The sequence below is a fragment of the Podarcis filfolensis genome, assembly GCF_964270895.1.
Source record: "Podarcis filfolensis genome assembly, chromosome: Z".
NCBI lineage: Eukaryota > Metazoa > Chordata > Lepidosauria > Squamata > Lacertidae > Podarcis > Podarcis filfolensis.
This window is the reverse complement of record NC_139617.1, coordinates 29,450,081-29,473,004: the sequence shown is the minus strand read 5'-3', so window position 1 is coordinate 29,473,004 and position 22,924 is coordinate 29,450,081. Positions and strand designations below refer to the sequence as shown.

The 22,924-nt window shown below is 45.7% G+C and overlaps 1 protein-coding gene across 5 annotated transcripts; it reads left to right on the top strand.

The window, feature by feature from the left end:
* Positions 1–7,759: 7,759 nt before the first annotated feature.
* On the top strand, positions 7,760–22,094 carry LOC310754494 (G-protein coupled receptor 83-like; the record flags this gene model as incomplete). 5 transcript variants are annotated; one of them, XM_083596473.1, is made up of 7 exons in its annotated part: positions 7,760–7,880; positions 8,240–8,571; positions 13,238–13,363; positions 14,537–14,670; positions 16,016–16,570; positions 19,870–19,947; positions 21,016–22,094. In XM_083596473.1, the coding sequence occupies 7 exons, from the start codon at positions 7,760–7,762 to the stop codon at positions 21,047–21,049; spliced, it is 1,380 nt and encodes a 459-aa protein (XP_083452599.1). In that variant the 3' UTR covers positions 21,050–22,094. The 5 variants fall into 5 exon arrangements, 3 of the variants coding, with proteins under 3 accessions (XP_083452599.1, XP_083452597.1, XP_083452598.1); XR_014543847.1 differs by lacking the exon at positions 7,760–7,880 and adding an exon at positions 18,279–18,364 and having other exon boundaries at positions 7,947–8,571; positions 16,016–16,548; XR_014543848.1 differs by lacking the exon at positions 7,760–7,880 and adding an exon at positions 18,276–18,364 and having other exon boundaries at positions 7,947–8,571; positions 16,016–16,548.
* Positions 22,095–22,924: the final 830 nt, after the last annotated feature.

Sequence of the window (22,924 nt, the reverse complement as noted above, 5' to 3'; positions counted from 1 at the left end):
TGTCAGAAAACGCTTCAGCAGTACTGTCAACCTGGTAACCTGTCACCATCGGTGTGTCTGCTGGGTTTGCATCAACCAAATTCAACCTGGTTAATACATCAGCAATTTTCTGTGTTTGGTGTACCAGAAAATTACCTGCTTGGTCCCTCTCCACCTGCAGAGAAAGATAGTTGGATACCTCACCAAGATCCTTCATGTCAAAGTGCTCCTTCAGCTGAGCTAGGGTGCTTTGGTAGAAAGCCTGATTCTTCCAAAACATCAGAAGATCATCAAGAAAACATAAACAATACAGTTTGTTTTGCCCCTCCTCCTTGACAAACACACACGGATCAGCTTTGCCCTGGTGAAAACCTAGAGAAAGCAACGTTTCAGTGAGTTTTGTGTTCCAACACCTGGCACTCTGCTTGAGACCATATAAGGATTTCCGCAGTTTACAGACCATTCCCTTCTGTATCTGCATCCCGTCAGGTGGAAGCATGTACAGCTCCTCCCCCAAAATCCCGTACAAAAAAGCTGTATTTATGTCATGATGGGAAACATGCAGTTTCTCCTCCGCAGCGATCTTGAGCATCAGCCGAATGCTCTCATATTTGACCGTGGGTGAGTAGGTCTCGTGGTAATCCTGCCCTGGTACCTGTGAAAAACCTCTGGCAACCAATCTGGCTTTGTGTCTGACAACCTTGCCATTCTGGTCTGTCTTGGCCTTGAAGACCCATTTGCTGCCAACCAGTCTCATTCCTGGGACTACCGGTACCAGTTCCCAAGTTTGGTTCCTATTCAAGGAATCAACTTCAGCCTTCATGGCATTAAGCCAAGGCTCAGCATCTTTAGAGGTTAACTCCTGGACCTCTTTGAAGCTTGAAGGTTCCCACACCTTCTCTGAGCTACTAAGAACAGCAGTTGCCGTCTTAGCAAACTCATCAGCAAATCTCTTTGGAGGTCTGCCTTTGGTCGCCCTTTCAGACCTGCGAACTAGACGCAAGTCTTCTGGACTCATCTCCTCCTTCTTAGGAGAAAAGTGACCAATGGTGAACAGTGGTTCTTCCAGTTCATTGTCAGACGCATCAGATGGTCTGACTGAGGCCTTTGCGCTCTTGTAGTCTGCTGTGTCATCACTGTCGCTGACAGCAGCAGCAGCGCCGCCCACTGAACTGGAATCCGAACTCTGATCATCATCATCATCATCCTCAGTTTCCTCAGCTTTCTCAGCATGATCTGCTTTCTTCACATCACCTTCATCCTCCTCTGGGTAACTCTGGAAAATTCCCACATTTTCCCCCCACTTAGGATTGTACTCAACACTCCTTGTGAACTTTATGGATTTTGAGTTAGTCATCCATACTCTGTATGCACCTTTTTCGTACCCCATGAACAAACCATGTGCCCCACGCTTCCCAAGCTTGTTGCTTTGTGGGGTGTGTACCCACATGTCAGAACCAAAGATTCTCAAGTGCTTGGTGTTAGGTTTCTTACCAAACATTTTCTCATAGGGAGTGCAGCCAATAGGTGATGACAGTCTGCGATTAAAAGTGTAAACAAAATTCGAGAGAGCCTCCCCCCAAAACTTCTCAGGGAGGTTGGCATCATGCAACAAGGTTTTTATTCCTTGCAGCAACGTTTGATTTGCTCTCTCCGCAAGCCCATTCATCCATGGCGATCTAGGCGTTGACAAGTCATGCTGGATTCCCTTCTCAGTCAGGAAAGCTTCAAACTGCTGAGAAGTGAACTCCCCGCCCCGATCAGTAAACAGACAGCCAATACGTTTACCATGAGCATTCTCCAACCAAGCACAGAATGCCTTGAACCTAGGAAATGCTTGCGATTTCTGCTCGAGCATAAACACATGAATGTACCTGGAAAAAGAATCAATTAGAACCATGAAGTACCTTGCTCCTCCCAAAGAGGGTGCTAGAGGCCCAACCAGGTCTGCGTGAACTAGCTGGTAGGGTTTGGAAGCCTGCCTGCTAGACTCCTTGCCTTTTGGAGCAACCTTCACCTTGTTCTCTGCACAAGATACACATTTCATGTGAAATTTACAAGGTTTGATGTCCAAACCTTCAACCAACTCAGGCATCTTGGCTAGCGCTTGCCAAGAGAGGTGACAAAATCTTCTATGTGCATCATGAATGCATCCTGCATGAAGAACCTTGTTAGTTTGTGCAACACAACAAGAATCAGCATTAGATATAACAGCATTGTCATCATAAGTTAGACAGAACAAACCATCCAACAACTTTGCATGCAAAAAGTCCTCTTTGCCTTTTCTGATGACACAGACAGTCCTCTTGAATGTAATTTCAAAACCACGCCCATTCAGCTGTGGGACACTAAGCAAATTGTCCGCAGCTCCTGGAACAAAAAGTACATCTCTGATGGTAGTATGCAGACTTGCAAGTTTCACAGTCCCAACTCCTGCAGCTTGCAAAGTCCTTCCATCAGCCAGGTGGATCTCTCCTTCTTGAGGTGTGAAGGAGATGAACAGATGGCGGTCTTTGGCGATATGGCGCGTGCACCCTGAATCCACTATAAACCTCGCCTTGGCCTTCGGTGAAGCAGTGCCAGCAAACAAAACCTTGTTTTCCACTGGCGTGGGCTTTTGCAGCTTGCCCCCCTGCTCCTGGCCATCAGACGTGCCTTTAGCCTTTGGTGGAGCTGTGCCAGCAAACATAACCTTGTTTTCCACTGGCGTGGGCTTTTGCAACTTGCCCCCCTGCTCCTGGCCATCAGACGTGCCTTTTGCCTTTGGTGAAGCTGTGCCAGCGAACAAAGCCTTGTTTTTCCCTGGCCTTCCACTCCCCTTCTGCTTTGGGCCATCTGCAGGCTTTCGTCTCTGTTTACTTCTGGCCTTCCGGCCTCTGCAAAGTTGACCTTGGCTCCCATGGGAAACAGAGCTCTCAGCTGCCGACTCCTTGGCTCCCCCTGGAGGCTGGAATGCTGCCTGGGATGACATCACAGTCAGCTCCCCCTGCAGCTTGCAACCGGTGCCCTCGGCATCCCTGCATTCACTCGCATTCTGGGAAACAGCCAGGACCTCCGATGCAGTCAAACTCTGGGCTGGGATGACTGGCAGATGGGCTATCTTCAAAGCATTCCACATCTGACGTGCAGTCGTGTTGCCAGCTAGCGTAGCAATTTCCTCCAGAGAGACGGACAAGACTATTACGTCTATGGCTCTCGAATTCTGAGCCTCCCATCTCCCTGTCAGAGGAACTGGAGGGGCTTCAGACACAGTTTGCCACACTCCAAACTGACGCAGCAAACTCTCACACCATTTTGCCCAGGTCTCATAATTGTTCCGATTTAACTTTGGGCACTCAGCAGCTTCAGAGGCTTGGAAAAACTCCATTCCAGCTCTTAACTTTGGCCGTGAGTCTTCTTCACTTCAAAGACTCCTTATCTTGGCACCCATAAATCACGAAGCCTGCTTGGCTCGGCTCCCAGGCCAATTAGGCCAGCCGGACATCAAAGAGGCTGCCGCGGCAACAGAAAAGCCTCTGCTTTCGCTTTTCCAACACATACCTCAGCAGTCTGTCGCTGTCTTACTCTCCTGCAAGTGCCGTGAATCTGGGCCCATAACCTGTTGTTGGGATACTGCCAGGGAGATAGAGTCCATCTGAGCCCCCAAGCTCGTTGCCGGACGATCCATCGACCTCCCGTAGTCACGCAGTATCAGCAATTTAGCGACACTAAGCCTCTGGCTTAGAGCACACTCTAACAGCAGAATTCACACAGCAAAAGTTGCACAAGCATGAGAGCATATTTACAGTTTATTTGGCGTTGGTCAGAACAAAGAAAACATGACCGTCTGCTCCGACTGCTCAGGCAAAACAGCAGAAAACGAAAGGAACAGACAAACATAAACATCCTGTGAACAGGAAATACGCAGGCTGTGACACAAACATCCTGCTCCCTTTTAAGGTGGAACGGAAATATCCTAACAGCTACATCCCCTTCCCAATGAATGACCCTCCATGTTGAAAGGCAGCCTGACTCTGAGCGACAGGTGCTGAAGACAGCAAAAAGGAACAGCCAGGGCTTTGGACTTCATGCCCTCTTTCTGGGCTTCTCAGTGGATAGTATCCAGGTGATGAATGTTCCAGGCAAGCAGAGCTAGATGAGGTCTTGGCTCAAGCCAGCGGGGCCCTGCTACTGTACTTACAAGTTTGAGGCAGCAGCCTCCAAGGCAAATGGTGATCCATCTCATCCAGAAATGAGCGTTAATTCCCCTGAGAGATGAAGTGTGGTATTTGAAGGCTCCCAGTCACTCAGCTGACATTCCAGGGCCTTTGCAACCCAAGAGTTGGGGAATTTGTCAGCTGGCGTGTCACATGCACTAAATAGATGGGTTCAAAATAATATTTTGTTTTGGGGCTTTTAAATACAACAACAACTCATTACTGCTGTGTGATGCAAGGCATCTCATCACATCTGTTAACACTACGGCAATTTCAGAAAACCAACATGCTTACCAAGTTACAAATGAATGACTTTTTTTGAGAGCCAGTGCGTACCCTCCAAGTGTCCCTGTTTTCCAGGGACATCCCTGATTTAGAGAAGGCATCCCAGTTTCTTATTTGATCCTGGAATGTCCTGCTTTTCCTTAGGACGTCCCTATTTTCACTGGAGAAATGTTGGAGGGTATGGAGTTATCTGACCCCCGAGCCATCTGAAGGCAATCCTATATAGGAAAGGTTTTATTATGTTTTTATATATGTTGGAAGCTGCCCAGAGTGGCCAGGGCAATCTAGTAAGATAGGTGGGGTAAAAATAGTAGTATTATCATTATGGAATGGGATGTCCCAATTTTTATCAGAGAAATGTTGGAGGTTGGACTGCCAGTGTGGTGCAGTGGTTAGAATGTAGAACCAGAGCCTGGGAGAGATGGGTTCAAATCCCCCCAAGTAGAAATGAAGCTCAGTGGGCGTAACCTTGGGCCAGTCACTGTCTCTCAGCCTAACCTACTTCACAGGGTTGTTGTAGAGATTAAACAAGGATGGGGGAGAACATCATTTGCCACTTTGAGTTTCTTGGAGGAAAAGATGGGAAAGAAATGCAATAAATAAAATAAAATAAAAATGGGATAGGGTCAGAATGTTCTTGGGGAATGGTTTTCTTTTTGATATGAAGATATATATTTATTTAAATACATATACGGTACTTATATAGCACCAGTTATGTAGGCATCTAAAGAGTGTGTACAACAAAGCATAAAATACAAGACTAAAAATGCAATTTATTTACATTTATATCCCAACTTTCTCCCAAAGGGCTTAAGGTGGCATACATGATGCTGCTCTTTCCCATTTCATCCTCACAGCAACGCTGTGAGGTAGGCTAGGCTGAAAGGGGCAGTGGCTGGCCAAAGATCACCCAGTGAGCTTCATGGGCAAGTGGGCTTTTGAGTGTTTTAGCAGCTGTTCCCCACTTATGATTCCCAGCAACTGGTAGAGAGTTGTGAGGCATTGACAGTGAAGATAGAGCACAGCCATCGTGGCTAGCAGCCAATGATAGCTTATTGTCCTCCATGAATTTGGCCAATCCTCTTTTAAAGCCACCCATCACTCCCTCTGTTGGGAGTGAGTTCCATAGTTGAACTACGTGCTATGTGTAATATTTGTATTACAAGGTATAGTACATTGCCTTTATGGAAAAACTGAAAAAGAAGCTGAGAATAGAGTCTCTAAGTCTGACAAATTTATTTCATCATGGCATTCTTGTATTAATTATCTCAATAATTAAAATAACAGTCAACATCCCCCTGTTGCATTATACAATAATTTGGCATGCTTAGTTTCATAAGAGCAGTACAGCTTTATTCATTATTACACAAACAAGAAATGAGTACCTGTGGCATTTAAAAGCTTTTGGATCTCATATAGATTCCCCCCTCCCCATCAGATATTCTTCACTCACCGGAAATGCCCTGTGAAGAGCTAGAAATAACAAATAAGGCTGTTCGTACTATATGGAATGCTTTTCCCCATTACATATATTTAGGTGCCAGGTGAAAACGTTCCTCTTCTCCCAGGTCTTTGGCTCCTTAAACAGGGGGTAGTTATTGTTTTGTTTGTACTATTTCATATTTTTGTGTTTTCATTCTGTAAACTGCCCTGTGATCCTTGGATGAAAGGCAGAATATAAATTTAGTAAGTAAATAAGTAAGTAAATGGTTTTCTGCTTCCTGTTACATCAATATTCTATGTTTCCCACCTGAACAATCTTTTCTTTTTATTTTCTTTTACTTACCTGTACCCTTCATTGCTTTTCTCTATCCACTTTCTCCAGGACATGCATAAATTTATAAACGTCTATCCTGTCTCTTCTTACGTACCCTTTCTCTAAACTGAAAAGGCTCAAACACTGCAACCTTTCCTCTTGGGGAATTGCTCCATCCCTTTGATTATTTGGATTGTCAAATAGCTGTCCTGTAGGTACCTCTTTCAGTCATCTGTGTTCCTCCCTGCCCACAGCTTAAGCTGTCTGCCAACCTTCCCAGCTAAGGGTGCTCTCTCCCCACTTACTCAGTTTGCCCCCTGAATTATCAGGGGCAAAAGGTCTATTTGGAGACAGAGAAGAAAGGAGGGAGGCTCCAGGAAGGGGACACCTAACAGAGGAGCAAAAGAGGTTGCAGCCTTTGCCCTCCAGAACTCTCAGTGACTTTGGAAAGAAGGAGGGAGAGAACCAGTGCAGAATTAGGTTACAGCAGGTAGAGCATCAGGGTTTGAATTCCCACTTGACCATGAAGTTTGCTGGGTGACCTTGGAGCAGTCAATTTTCCCCAACTTTAGAGGGTTTGTTGTGGTGATTAAGTGAGGAAGGGGAGAACCATGTACCCAACCTTGAGATCTTAGGAGGGAAAGGAGGTGTAGACTGTCTGTCTCTGGAGACACTGGAAGACTGCACCTTTGGAGATGAAGTCAAACTGTTGGAAGGTTTAAGCTCCTGCTCTGGCTGGAGAGACATGTTTTGTTGCAGCTGGGGCAGATGAAGGCGTCAGGTTGTGCTGATGCAGGTACACCACAGAGTTTCTTCTTTCTGTACTCCTCCCAGAGGTCATTCCTCCTCTGGTATATAAAATATGTCTGGGTGGCAGCCTCTTCCTGCCTTCTATATGAATGGCATTCACTGTCTCATCAGTGGCGAGAGTCAGGGGATATGGCAATTAAGGCAGTGTGGTATAGTGTTTAGGGTGTCAGACTAGGGCCAGGGAGGCCATGATTCGAATCCCTGCCTGGCCATGAACCTCATCTTTGGCCAGTCACCCACTCTCAGTCTGACATAGACCAGAGGGTTGTTGTGTTGATAGTGGCAGACAGCAATGTTCCTGAATGCCAGTTGCTGGAAACCACAGGAGGAGAGAGGGCTGTTGGGGTGCCCAGGTTTGCCACAGGCATCTGGTTTGCTCCTGTGAGAACAGGATGCTGGGCTAGAGGGACTATCCGCCTGATCCACTTGGACTGGGTCTCTCGTGAGGATAAAATGGGAAGAGAACGGCGCCGCCACTTTGAGCTCCTCGGAAGAAAAGGCGGCTATGCGAACGTAAGAATGAAATAAAACAAAGACGTTGCAGTTTTGACCCCCGTATGGGACAGCTGCATTGCAGGGGGTTGGGGCCAGACGATCCTTCCAACTCAACAGGTCTTTATTCCACTTTCTTCTTCGCTCCTCGCGTGGAGCATTCAGCTGGATGAGTCTCTGTCTCTCTCTCTCTGGCCGAGCGAGGACTCCTCCTCCTCCTCCTCCTCCTCCTCCTCTTTCAATGCAATCGTCGCCGCCTCGCCTCCAGAAGGGAAATGGGAGGGAGGGAGGGGACAGTCAGCCCCCCCCCCCCACTCCTAGTCCCCATTCCTTGACTGTTGACGGCTTCGTTGCGCGGCCAGGTACAGCAAGACTCTGGGCGCGCGTGGCGGACAGAGGGAGGAGCAGAGCGTGGTGGGGGTACTTTTAAGCAGGGGTAACAGCCCATCTCCGACCGGGTGGGGGGAGAGAGAAAGCAGATATAAGGCAGGCAGGCAGAGGCTGTCCAACGTCCCGGCGGCTCCCTCTGCCTCCGTAGCCGCAGCCGGGACGCAGCTGGCAACAGCTGGCTCGCAACTTTCCGGACCCCTCGCAAGAAAGCTTAGATCCGAATCCAATGGGCGCTGCAAGACCCTTGGCTTCTGACCAACTATGAGCCGGCAGCGGCCCTTCTGGCTGCCTCCGCCTCTCTTCCTCTCAAATCCCTTTTTCCGCAGCCAAGATGCCGAGAGCGAGAACAGCAGCGAAGACTTGTTTTCAGACTTCGAGGGCTTCGACAACGAGAGCTCCTTCTCCCTAGACGACTGGGACGTGGACGACCTAGACGGTTTCGACAGCGGCGCGCGCTACGAAGGGGCGTCCCAGAGCAGCAGGGTGAGAGCGCTGCTCATCATGGCCTACTCGGTCATCATCTGCATCTCGCTCTTCGGGAATCTGCTGGTCTGCCACGTGGTGGTGAAGAATAAGAAGATGCACACGGCCACCAGCCTCTTCATCGCCAACCTGGCCGTGGCGGACATCATGATCACCACCCTGAACACGCCCTTCACTTTGGTAAGAAATGGTCACTGGAAGGGAACGCTCCCCTACTCACCCAGCCAGCAAATTCCAGTGAGCAAGAATAAGTTATGTAGCTCCTGGCTGCAGGCTTAGAATCTTAAAGGGCATAGCACAAAAGGAAAAGGGATTGGGAGGGAAGAGGAGGAAAAAACTTCAATCCAGAGGCTAGCTCTGAGTTGCAAAGTTCTTATAAGTATTCAGTCTGGCAGGGAAGGGCAACACCAGCTGCATCTTCTCCAGTGGATGGATGAGACCAGGCTGGTTTCCCCCTCACCATGATGTTGCTCCTTGGGAAGAGTAATTCCTTTTGTAGATCTAAATCTGAACAAGCTAGCAGCAGCTGGGTCATCAGGTCTTAGAATCGCTAGCCCACAGCATTTAGCATTGTGTTGGCTCCCCAACAGGGCTCAGTCCCAAGACAGGAGACAAAATAACAGGGGCAAGAGTTCCCCTGATGATATGCAGAGTTCCCTCCTCTTTCCAAGTGGCTGCTCCAAACTGCACACCGAATCTCTGTGCTGGTGCCAGCCTCCAGCAAAAAGCTCCGCATACCATGTGAAGCATATAAGAGTTAATCAATAATTTTTATCTGTCTGTGCAATTGCTCCAATTTAAGTCTCAAGGTTAAGCAAGTTTATCAGAAAGTATTGCAGCACCTTAAAGCTGATGAATGTACTGAACAGGCATAAACTTTTGTTTGTCTTTGCTGTTTTTGCAGGAATAGACTGACGGGGGGGGGGGGGAGGCATACCTCTATCCTAACCAGGAGTCAGTTTCCTTCTTTGAAAGCCTTTGGGGGCTCGCTCATACCCCTCTTTAAGAAACCCTACCCCAATCCCAGAAGCCAAAGGAGAACTGTCTAGTCCAGTGTTTCTCAAACTTGGGTCTCCAGCTGTTTTTGGACTACATCTCCCATCATCCCTAGCTAGCAGGGAATATGGAAATTGTAGTCCAGAAACAGCTGGAGACCCAAGTGTGGGAAACACTGGCTGTAGGGTTATTCAACAAGGAGTGAACAGCAAACTACATTTTAAAAAGAAAATAATAAAATATTATTTCCCCCCCCTCAGGACCCTCGCACCTCCCATCCTTCACAACTATGCCACTTTTTGAGAACTAAGCTCCAGCAGGCTCCTATTAAGTTTATTTACTTTCTATATTTATACCCTACCTTTCCTCCAAGGAGCCCAATGTGTGGACGGACGTCTTCCCATTTTATCCTCATAGCAACCCTGTGAGGTAGGTTAGGCTGAGAGACAGTGATTGGTCTCCCAAGTCCTAGCCCAGGACGCTAACAACCTTACCAACACTGGCTGTCTAGTTCTGGCTATGGTTCTCAATTTCTTATAATGTGTGCAGGCTGTGTATGTGTGTACTGGTTTTCAACTTCCTGCTGTAGTTTTATCTGCTGGCTGGGCACAGTGTGTCTGTCTATAAGAACGTAAGAACAGTTTGCCTATCTAGTCCAACGTCCTGTTCTCACAGTGGCCAATCAGTTTCCTCCCTGGGAAAGGTGCAAGCAGGAGTTGAGCACAAGAGAAAACTCTTCCCTCTTGTGGTTTCCAGCAACTGGTATTCAGAAGCATTGCTGCCTCTGACTGCGGTGGCAGAGCATGGCCACTGATAGTTAGTAGCCATTGGCAGTCCTTCTCCATGAATTTGTCTAATCCTTTTCTAAAGATATCCATGTTGGGGGCCATCACTGCCTCCTGTGGGAGAGAGTTCCACAGTTTCACTATGTGCTGAGTGAATTATCTGCCCTGAATCTGCCAATGTTCAGCTTTGTTGGGTGTCCACGAGTTTTAGCATTATGATGAGAGGGAGAAAATCGTTCCTCTCTCCACTTTCTCCATGCCATGTGTAGTTTTATAAACTTCTATCATGTTGCCTCTTCCTCACTTTTTCTCTAAAAGAAAAAGTCCCTAACTCTCCATTCTAGTTGCTCTTTTTCTTAACCCTTTTCCAACTCTACAATATCCTTTTAGAGGTGAGGTGACCAGAACGGAACACAGTACTCTGTGGGGATCATTGGGGACCCTGATTTCTCCTTCTCTTCATTCAGAGAACAGTTATCTATTCCTGCTCTTTGCTTCCTGTGACTTAACCAATTCCTGACCCACAAGAGGACCTCTCCACACTAGCACAGTGTGCAAGAATGTCTTGGCTTATAGCGCCATCAGGGCAGGACTTTGGGGCAGAAGCCCTGGGTCATGCTCAGCAGAATGGGGGGGGGGGGAGAGCAGATGCAGTTTGACTGACTTGCCACATGTTTGGTGTGAGTGAAGTTACACACATTTAAAAAGCCACCCACCCATCATATGACCATTAAGTCCTGAGTCTAAAATTACCAAAGTGCATTTCTAGGGTGTGCTTAAGCTTCTGTGTATTTTAAACCTTTTAAACTTCTGCAAATGGTATTATTTTGGAATGCCGTGTATAGTCATGTACAGCCTCCAACTGTGAGAGAGTATGATTTCACAGGGGAATAAGAGGGAAGGTGTACATTTATTATTTATTATTTATTTATTTACATTTCTCTGCCAACTTTCCTCCCAAGGAGCTCAAGGTAGCATAAATGTAGTCATTCCTTTCCATGCTATCCTTGGAACGACCCTGTGAGGTAGGTTAAGCCAAAAGAAAGTGACTGGCTCAAGGTCACATCTAGTGAGCTTCATGGCAGAGTGGGGATTCGAACCCTGGTCTCCCAGGTCTTAGTGCAGCACTCAAACCGCTACACCAGCACTGGCTGCTTCTGGTAATAAGCATTTGGAGTTTTTGTTCCTGATCCAGCAGAGACTTGCTCTGTTCTCTACTAGACCACCACCATTTGTGCACAAAGTTAAAACTCCCCCCAGTATTGGGGCAAAGGAGAACGTATACCATTCACATCTCTAGAAAATGAAGAAACTTCCTGTCCCTTCTCAGTGCAACAAAAATGGTGCTCAGTTCTTTCAATCAGTTTTCAGTAATGATATATTTATCCCACACTTCCTCCAAAGAGCAGAGGGTAACATACATAAGTCCCCCCCCCCTTTTCCTTTTTAAAAATAATCCTCACAACAAACCTGTGAGGTAGGTTAGGTGGGAGAGATTGAAGGACTGTTGCTCCAGGTAAAGCGTCTTCCTTGCAAGCAGATGGTCCCAGGTTCCGTCCCCAGCATGGCCAGGTAAGGGTAGGAGAGACTATCTCTGGAAACCTGGAGAGCCACTGCTGGTCTATGTATACAGTACTGAGGCAGATGGACCGATGGTCTAACTTCATCCATAATTTAAAATATATAAAAAATTTAAACCACTACAGAATAAATTAAAACAAATTAAAACTTTCTAATCATCTGGATAGGCTTGTCTAAATAAGAATGTCTTCAGCAGGCACCGAAGAGAGTACAGTGAAGGCACGTGTCTGATATCAACTGCAGATCTAACCCTAAATCACATATTCACCACCACCCACTCTCCTTATTTAAAGTACTTTAGCTTGATACTGGGCTTGGGGAGGTGTGCAGATAGATGACTCTTCTCTGACAGCTCCTGAAACAGCTCCTGACCGAACAGAAGAAACTGGTCGTTGTCCCCGTCCCCCAAAGTAATGTTAGTTTGGGAAATGTTTTGAAAACACAGTGTACAATCCACTGGGGAAATCTCTTGTACCATCCCAAATGGATTGTGGCCCCATTTCCTCACAGACACTTTTACAATTGGCCTCAGGGCCAGTCCACCCATGAGTCAAAGTGAGGTGACTGCCTCAGGTGGCAGAATCCCCAGGGGCAGCAGATCCCAATGCTGATCTTTATTCCCCTCTTGTTCCTGATGTAGATCTTCACTTATCCCTTCTTCCCTGGCAGTAAGCAGGGTGCTGTTTTGTACTTCATTTGAGGTGCCCAGAAGTCTTGGGCTGGCCTTGGTTGGTGTGGTGAAAGTCTTCTGCCCTTGTTTACAACAATTCATGCAGTTCAATGGGAATTGTACCCTAAAAGGGAAGCTTTGGTAACTTGTTTTCAAATTTGCATCTGGTGTGTGTGTGTTGATGGGGGGTTGTATGACAGGTTCACCTGTCTGCCAATCTATCCCACTATACAATGCTCTTGTAAGGATACACTGAAGAGGAACTATGAATCCTGTGTTCCTTGGTCTGACGAAGTGGCTAGAGTTTGGGGCTAAGACCTGGGTTCAAATCTCCACTCAGCCATGAAGCTTTCACTGGGTAACCTTGGGGGCTAGTCACACTGCCTATCAGCCTAACCTACCACATGGGGTTGCTTTGGAGATTAAATGAGGAGGAGGCCTCTGAAATCCCCTGGAGCTCACTGGAGGAAAAGGTGAGATATAAATGCAATAAAACAAACAAACATACAAACAAGTAAACAACTAGGAGTGCTTCCACATGGGTGTCTACTGTGGGATGTGTCCGCAGACATGCAAATATTTTGTACACCCACATGGTGTCTCTATTACCCCCCTCCAAAATAATAATAATAATCCAGGTTTGCCCTTTCTAGTAAGATTCTGATAATGTGAAAAAACATTTTGCCAGCAGCCCATTTACGATATCTGAATGATCCTTTATGATATTAAGCTCCTGTTTGGGGGAGGGGGGGAACCCCCTTCACTTTAATCCACACTTGGGATGATTCACAAACTGCCTGCTATACTTTTCTAGGTCCGATTTGTTAGCAGAACCTGGGTTTTTGGAAAGCAGATGTGCCACGTGAGCCGGTTCGTTCAATATTGCTCTGTCCATGTGTCTGTGCTGACTCTGACAGCTATTGCTCTGGACCGCCATCAGGTAGAGTATTGTTCTTTTAAATCCCAATACTTTACAAAGAGAATACAAAATCTGCACCAAGAGAATGCAGATTCCACAATCAGAATTAATAATGCACTTTAAAAGCTGGGAGAAACAGAATGGCCTGCTAATGGCAGGTAAGAGGGAACACTGAACATTGCTTGGGCAGGTGGGTGGGACACTGGAACAGTCGATGACAGCCTGTGCTGGCATTCCAAGACAAGTGTATAAAGGCATTTTCACATACAACTGACAGCCAGTTTTTCTGGTGTTTCCCGAGAATGTCATTCAAACATAACACTGGAATGGGCTAATGTTGTTTTTTAAATGGGCCTCAGATTTGACCAATAATGGCTACCAACCTTGATTGCTTAAAAAGAGGATTAGACAAATTCATGGAATAACTACTGGCTATAATGGCTATGCCCTGGCTCCAGCGTCAGAGGCAGCAACGCTTCTGAATACTACTTGATAGAGCTGGAACAGAGAGCTGCTCCTGTGCTCAAATCCTGCTTGTGGGTTTCCCACAGGTATCTGGGTGACCAGTAAGATAACCGGATGCTGGTACAGATGAGCCACGGCCCTGATCTAGTAGGCTCTTCATTTGTCCTTATGTTCATGAAATAATATACTAAGCAAATTCAAAGTGGGAGCAAGTAAACATCACTCACGCCCTGAAAGGGAGAAGCACTTGTGCCCATATCTGCAATAACCCTGCCACCGCCAACCTCAGTTGCAAGAGACCATTTTCAGCAGCTTGCAAGACCTTTTGCAAAAGCAAACAAAGCCTCTTTTCACCTCTGATTTGACTCAGCCCACTTTATTACATGAGGTTGAGTCCTATTGATCTCCATAAGACATAGGAATATGTTTGTGAGTCAAGGCCTGTACAGTGGTACCTCAGGTTAAGTACTTAATTCGTTCCGAAGGTCCGTTCTTAACCTGAAACTGTTCTTAACCTGAAGCACCACTTTAGCTAATGGGGCCTCCCGCTGCTGCCGCGCTGCCGGAGCACGATTTCTGTTCTCATCCTGAAGCAAAGTTCTTAACCCGAGGTACTATTTCTGGGTTAGCGGAGTCTGTAACCTGAAGCTTATGTAACCTGAAGCGTATGTAACCCAAGGTACCACTGTATGAGGATTTACAACCTTATTCATTCTGTGACTTCCTTAGGTCATCGTGCATCCACTGAGGCCTCGAATGTCCATTGTGAAAGGAAGGATCTGCATTGCTGTCATCTGGTTCATGGCAAGCTGTTTCTCCCTGCCCCATGCCATCTACCAGAAGCTGATGTGGCTTTCTATGGGGTAAGAGGAATAAAAAAGACACATCATTAAAAGGGGCACCCGCTGCATTATTTGTCGCTGCAAATATTACAAATGATGCCTGGAGAGATGGGAAGGCACTGCAGAGGAAATTTATTTGAAGGGTTCAGCTCTGACAATGCTGCTGCTGTCTTTTAGCTGCTTCTTTAGGTGTCCATGCTCTACTTGGGAAACATTCAAACCATACCTTTAAAGCACTATGATACCACTTAAACAGTCATGGCTTTCCCTAAAGATTTATGGGACTTGGAGTTTGTTTAAGGGGTCTGAGAGCTGTGATGAGGCCCCTGTTCCCCTCACAGAATTGCAGTTCTCAGAGTGGTTTAACAGCCGATCCTTCTTCACAGGGAACTCTGTAACTGTAGCTCTGTGAAGGGAATAGAGGATTTCCTAACAATACACAGTGCCCTAAAACAAAACAAAACAAAACAAAATTACAGCTCCCGGGATTCTCCGGCGGAAGCCATGACTGTTTTAAATGTTATGTTGTGAAGGTGGCCTTGGTGTTCCCCAGAACTGCTTCCCTCCCTCCATACAAAGGCTGATAGACCTTTAAAAAAAACACTTCTAAGTTGCTTCCAAAGTTCTCCACTTCCCCTTAGCTTAGAAAGAGACCACACATTTGGTAAGTTAAAAATAGCTTCCTTACAAACTCTTCAAAATGCCATATTCCACCAGCAGCAAGAAAAGACCAGCAGTACGATTTACTTCAAAATTGGCAAATATTTATCAATAACTATTTGTATAAAACACAAAAATGGCTTGCGTAAGCAACGCAATCTAGGCTTGGAACATCCAAATTAGACCACCTTACTGGTAGGGTTCTCACAGTGGAAGAGAAGAGAACAGAGAGTTTGGTAACCCTTCCTCCCAAGGTGAGGAGATGTGACGTAGTAAAGCCTGGCAGCACAGCTTACTTTATGGTCTTAACCCCTTCATGCATTAATTAGGGTTAAGCATGGTGGTTATATGATGCTAGATTTATCACACAGTCCGTCCCCGTCCCCCTGCAACTCCAACAGGTTTGGGATGAGAGGGCTGTTTTGTCTGTCTAGCCCAACTTATCCCATGCAAGATGGAAACCTGTTTCTCACCTTTTGCCTGAAACCTCATAATACCTCTGTTAACAAACTGCAGCTCCCAAAATTCTCTGGGGAAAGCCATGAATGGTTGTAGTAGTATCATAGCACTTAAAATGGATGGTGTGAACATGGGCCTAGCTTGCCTAGTCTACACCCGTCTGGTGGCCTCCTGTTGATTTGGGCTACAACTCCCATCAGTATTGTCTACTTTTCAGGGAGGAATTTGTTCTTCTTCTGTATTCCAGAAACAGAACGATTCGTGTGGTCTGCCTCCCAAGCTTCCCCCCTCCAAAAGATCTTTATTGGAAGTACCTGGATTTGACCACCTTCTTTCTCCTGTATCTCCTGCCCCTGTCGGTAATCTCCATCGCTTACACAGTGGTTGCCAAGAAAATCTGGATGCGGAACGCCATTGGTGATGTGACCATGGAGCAGTACTATGCCCACCAGAGGAAGAAGAAGATGACTCTGAAGATGCTGATGGTGGTCGTGCTGGTCTTCGCTGTCTGCTGGTTCCCGTTAAATTGCTACTTAGTCCTCATGTCTAGCAAGGCCATCCAGAGCAACAACATCCTTTACTTCGCTTTCCATTGGTTCGCCATGAGCAGCACCTGCTACAACCCTTTCATCTACTGCTGGCTGAATGAGAACTTCCGCTCGGAGTTCAAGTCCCTGCTGTGTATGCGCTGGAGGAAGAGGGCCACTGGAAATCACACCCTGCAGTTAATAATGGCCCCTTTCAGGCACACCTGCAGTGAGAATTGCCCCTGCAAGCAAGGTACCATTTCAGCAAACAAGAGGTGCATCCCACAGGAATTTGGTATGGACAGAGATATCCAAGGTCCAGCCAATAATAATGGGTAGATGCATCTCTGGATCAGCCTGGTGCCCCCCAGATATTTTGGGCTACAACTCCTATCAGCGTGTTGCCTGGGGCTGAAGGGAGCTGTGCTGCAAAACTACTGTGGGGGCACCAGGCTGATGAAGGCCGCTCTGGGAGAATGAATGGGTTCAGAGGGCTCCCACAGCATTGTGTATGGAGCTAGCCAGCCAGTACAACTCTGGGATATCAGCAGCTCCATACACAGATGCATGGACTGTTCAGGCATTTGAGAAACAGAGGCATTATTGTTTTTTGGCCTGAACTTAGTCAATGCACTCTTGCACAAATCAGTCACAGCTTTAGGGTGCAGCTCTCCAGGAAAGATGTGGTGATTTTGGTAGAAGGCAGGCATGGCCAAACTTGGCCCTCCAGATGTTTTGGGACTACAGTTCCCATCATCCCTGACCACTGGTCCTGTTAGCTAGGGATGATGGGAGTTGTAGTCCCAAAACACCTGGAGGGCCAAGTTTGGCCATGCCTGGTAGAAGGGATCATTCTCACAAAGCACTTCTGATTGTGGCACAGAAGCTACCATTAGGACTGAGACTTCATTTTCAATCACAGGTTTGAAGGTCCCAGTCAGTAAATTGATGTAGAATATATTCCCTTAGTGCCTCGCTTGCAGGTCCAGCTACAGATTTTTTGCCACCTTAGGCTAAACAGAAAATGAAGTGCCTGGAGGTGGCATGGGGGAAGCCCCTGTACAGTGAAGGGGGAGGGGGAGAAAAGAGGCCAGAGAGCAACAGGCAGTGGAGGTGGGTGGATAGTGGTGATGAGGATAACAAGTGCAGGAGGCTGCAAGCAGTGTGCTCCTCAGGGCCCAGATCTGCCGCCCCTCCTAGCGACCCCCAGCGTGCCACCTGAGGCAACTGCCTCACCGCAGCTTGTGGTGCCTCAGTTGCCACCTGACACCGGTGCATGTTTTGAAAGTATTTCCTGGGCTATTATCTGCACACAGGAATGCATGCACACAAAAAGCAGCACTGGTGCATTTTGGACCAAAGAAGGATAGTTTCACGCCTCCTGAAAAGCAAAAAGCTCTGGTTTGGATCCAGCTTACATTTTGGTCATCAGGAGGAGAGAGATTGTGAGAGATGAAGGCATACACTCCAACATTTTTGTCCCCAAAATAGGCAAGTCAGGAGAGGCACACCTTCTGGTCCAGTGCTCTGGGGATCATCAGCAGGATCATGCCAGAGCATGTTGTGGCCCAGCACTCTGGCACGAACCTGCTGACTGATGCCAGAGTGTCTTTAGGTTTGGCGCTCTGGTGTGAGTACTTGCATCAGAGTGTTGGACCAAAAAAAGAGGACATTCCGGGATCCAAACAGAAGCCAGAATTGACTTCTGTGATCTGGGATGTCCTGCTTAAAGTGGGACACTTGTGGGTATGAGAAGGTCCTACATGCATCTTTTCCTCTTAAACATTGGGACCTTCAGCAGACCCTCCCTTGTTGAGGCCTGGGAACATGTTCTTTCTATACTTTGGAGATGGAACATTTTTCCTTTGGAGAGGAAATCCAGTTTTGCATTGTCAAATTTTGTCAAGTTATCAAATTTTGGCCTGTGCTTAAATGTCAGGATGCTAAACAGATCTTTGGTGAACAGGCAACTTATTTCAGTAGGAACCAAGAGGGTGAATTTGACTGATGGTCGACGTTATGATGGAATGCCCATAATTCAGGATAAACCTGGTCTTCGAACCAACAATGTGTGTGTTCAGTAATCTAGGCTGCATGGAGGCATCTTCACAATGCTGTAGAAGAGATTGGTTGTTTGTATCTGGAAGGGGTGCAGGGAGACTGAATCTATCACTTCATCCTTTTCCCTTAACAGCTGGTAAGTGTGATTTCTGATTCTGGAAGAAGCCTCTATTTCTTAATGTATAGGGGAGAAGAAACCATGGATGACACCCCTGTTTACATGCATGGTTCTTCATCAAGCCTGAAATTCACAGGAGTTGCCAGCAGGATATTCTGTGCCTGCTACACTGTAGATAGTTTGGATCATCCAACTAGCTCATGAAACGGGGTACATGTCATATACAAGTTTGTGCCCTGTTTTGTGTGCCTACTGGAAGGCCCCAAAATAAACCAGTCACTACAAGTGTATGATAAACAACAAAAATGTGAGCATTTGGAACTTTCCCCATAATTGCATTTCCATGCTTGAAAGTGCTTAACCTGTTGAATTGCTGCCTGCCACACAGCTGTTAAAGGTACAAGAACCCTGCTTTCTGCCAGTGCCAACCCTAAACCATGCCCTGTACATACATCAAAGTAAGTCCCATTGATCACGGAGACTTATTGCTGAATAGACATGTTTACCATTCTATTGTTTGTTAACTATATAGTGAATTTTTAAGAGTGACTGGACTTCAGCTCCTGCATAGTTGGAGATAAGCCTATGCCCTTTTTCTGGACAAAGTTTTCACATTTTGCTTTTGCCATTTCAGGGAAGAGCAGTTCTTTGACCTTCACTTGCACTCATTGTGTGTAATAGTATTTGCAGGAAATATCTTCTAGGGTGTACTGTATCTGAATCCACTGCAGAAAAGATGCGTCCTGTTTTTCTAGGAAAAAAGAAGGGCAGAGAAGAGAGAGAGAGCAAAGGACTGGGGAAAGAAATGAGACCAGGGCAGGAAAAGTGGATGAAAGTGGAGAGCTAAAGAGCAGCTCTTTAGGGGCCCAAACAACTCACTCATCAGTAACAACTCTTGACTTTACTCATCAGCTGAAAACACTACCAGGCAGGCTCATTTCACAGAAATTGTTTAGAAGGGCACCTAAACATTTTGCTTTATAACTTTCATTCTAGTAGACTAGAGACTTACTTTGAAAAAGAAAAAGAAAAATGGAAGCCCCAGGGGCTGTGTATTTGGTACACTAGTGTGCCCTATACCCACCTCTAGGTGGTGCTTCTGCACATACTATCTTTGCGCACATATGCTCCCTTGCTGCATGAAGACACAAGTTTGTGGATAGATCAATGGTTTTCTGTTAACCCTTGCAGAAAGTTAGACCTTACTCTGTGGCTCATCACTTTTGCTAACTGTCATCCTTTCCTAAATAAGATTAAAGTAGTTTCAGAGAAAGAAATCTTATTTGCTTCCCCCCCTTTTTTTTTTTACTTCCATCTGTCTGGTTTGCAGGAACGAGAATGGCTGTTGTTTTATGCTTATATATTTGTTTGAAGCATTTTTACCTTACTCTTCAGGCAAAAGAAGACCCCTCAGGATAGTTTGCAAAGATCAGTAATAAGACAACTCCTGCCCTCAGACTTGCAGCCTAAAAGGTACAGCATAAAAGGAAAAGCGGTTGGGGAAGAGGAAGAGAAAGGGAGGGAAAGCAACACTTGGGGTACTAGTTCTAAAATACCTTTTTTTAAAAAGAAAAAGTCTAGCTGGGATGGAGACAGTTCAGGGAGAGGAGGAGAGGGTCCTTCAGCTGAGCTGGTGAAGTGGCTCTGCCCTCTGCTTCAACCTGAGGAAATGGTTGCTGGTGGTGTCCCCAACTGCCTCATGTTGTTTTAAATAGTTTTGAATGTTGTATTGTTATGCTGCAACCTGCCCTAGGACCATAGAGTGAAGGGCAGGTAATCAATTAATGATGATGATGATGTTCAAATCATGTTCAGTACTGGGAGACCTGTTGCAAGCTCTAGGATTTGCAGTCAGTTCAAGTGGTTTACTGACAAAGAACTGACAAAATTTTGAAACCACAGTAGCATACATAACATACTTTAAATATTATATTTAATGTGCAATATATATATCTATAAAGTGTTAGTTCCATGATTTTAAAGAGTCACTTGTAGAATGAACATTTTTGTGAATGGAACACAAAATACAATAAGATTTGAACATCAGGGGGGAAATCCAGTATTTCAGAGCCAGCCAGTGCAAGGCATTGCAAAAGATCACAGAATTCTGGGCACTGTAAAATTCACTTCATAAATAGCTCAGGTAGAAATTTGCAGTTGAAATTTGCTACTTTTTCAAATTAATGAGTCAAATTAGCAACACTAATCTGGCATTCTAAATGTATGAAAATGAGTAACTGTTCAAACAAAACATGATTCATTATCACTCATGAAGCAGAAATTGATTGCTATAAGACCATGATATTCCCAGTATGCGCCAGATATTATTCCTGTTCCAAGAAACCCCAAAGTAATTGCAGTTAGTATGAAATAATATCATTTGGTGAGTCCCATCTTACCATGTGCACAAGTTTAATCATATCCAGGGCATCTCTTCTCAGAGATCTGTTAACAGAATTAGTAAAATACAAACTAATCTGGAAAACAAACTCATAAAGATGTAACTCTTTATCAGGTGCATAATTTTCTTTATTTCTTTAGGTGCTGGAATGGAAACCACAGATATGTCGATTGATCTCACCACCACTTCTGTAGTGCTGCAACACTGGCCACCACACTCCAAAAAAATTAAGAACCCAATCTTCTTTTTTCAAAACACAGCTGTCTCCTACCATCAGGTGTCTTTAACAGCATTGAAACACACAAGTTCTCATTAGGTGAGCAGAGGGCTGATGCCACAGACCTAGCGGCGGATCTACACTTGTCATTTACAACTTTAAAAAGTATTATTGAAATGTAACACCAGAGGGTGCTGCAGAGCAGCAAGCCATCAGCAAAGAGAAACTGCCATTAAATGTTATAGAATGTTATTTTTAATAATGTTTAGATGATCAATGTAGATCCAGCGCTAGAACCCCATCCCAGCTGATGCTGTTGTCTAGAAGATCTTAGATCAGTGGTTCCCTGGGGGTGGTAGGATTACCTAGGGGGTGCCAAGAGGCAAGGGAACAGCACACAGTCAGTGTAGGTGGGTCACTCTGAGCGCATTGATTGCTTCTTTACGATTGACCAGGCTAGAGTCTAGAGTGAAACACCACCCTTGCTTTTAGCTTAAAGCTCTACTGCTCTTGTCGCTTTCAAAGCTATTTTGTTTGGTCACTTTTGTATGTACGATTCTTGCTGCTACAAGATAGCCAATTATTGGTAATAGTTATTTATTTTCTTATAAACTAGTTACCGTGCATATGTGCAAGGTGAAGGTTTGTGTGTGTTTGGTAAGGAGTAATATATAAACATTTTATGCTATAGATTTCCTTCGTCATGCTTTTGTTGGTAACAATGCATAGAAATATTTCTCATGAAATATTCATTGCTGCATATTCTTGTTTTAGCCTCAAGAATAGATCAGAGCATATATTTGTGTTGTGTTACAAACTTATGATTGTAAGCCCATCCGTCATATTAAGAATTTACTGAAGTTGTGAAGTAGTTACTAAATGTTGTATCTAAAGACTCTTGCTAAATGACAATCAGGCTCTGAAAAGCTGTTATCACTGGATCAAGTTAATCAATATTGTGAAATTGTTTTTAACTGGATCGTGAATAAATGTGCAATTGAATTTTTTGGTGTCGTTATCTTCCTTAGTGTGTTGTGCAATCCACAAAACTCTAGATGCTATTTTGATGTCACTGAGTTCCCTTTGTAAAGAGTTGGTCCCCAGGTCAGCAGCATCCCAGATTCTGACCTTGAGATTTTAGGGCCCAAACCTGAGACCAGTCCAGACACTCTCCACTCCTGTCTCTCAACATTCCAGTCTCCCTCAGTCAATTTTTGTCCTTGTTGTCTTTGACTCACTTGAGAAGAACAAAAGGCCAACCAGGAGTTGCTGAAGGTGGTAGAGGCAGCAGGGTTCGGCTCCTGTTGCTGCTCTTCACGTGCTCAGCTTACTTCTGCAGCCCTACCCCTTGCACCAGGTACACATGCACACTCACAACCCTCTCCTCCTCTTGAGCCCAGCCCAGTTCTTTTTCTTCTTCTGTGTTCCCTCCCATCACTGAGCCTTGGAAGTGGAGGTTTATTGAGAGAGGGTGAGGGCAGGATCCCCTTCTCACAATAACTGCTATAATTTGTAGCCAGCTCCTGCCAAACTGAAGCTCACAAGCTGCCCACACAGTCTTGTAATTAATAAATAAAAATCCAGGAGTTCTCACTCACAGGGTGGGTCTGGCAACCTGAGCTGCACCAAGTAGAACCTGGAACTTCCCCTGCCATTTCTTTGAGGAATAATCTTATTGCAAGATGTATTTATTTGGGAGCAGGGAAAGCTGATGGTTCATATTTACCTGCTGAAGCCCCCTTCCAGAATGGGGGTCTGACTGGCTAGTCCTTCCTGGGATGTGGGTGGCGCTGTGGTCTAAAACACCTAGCCTCTTGGGCTTCCTGATCAGA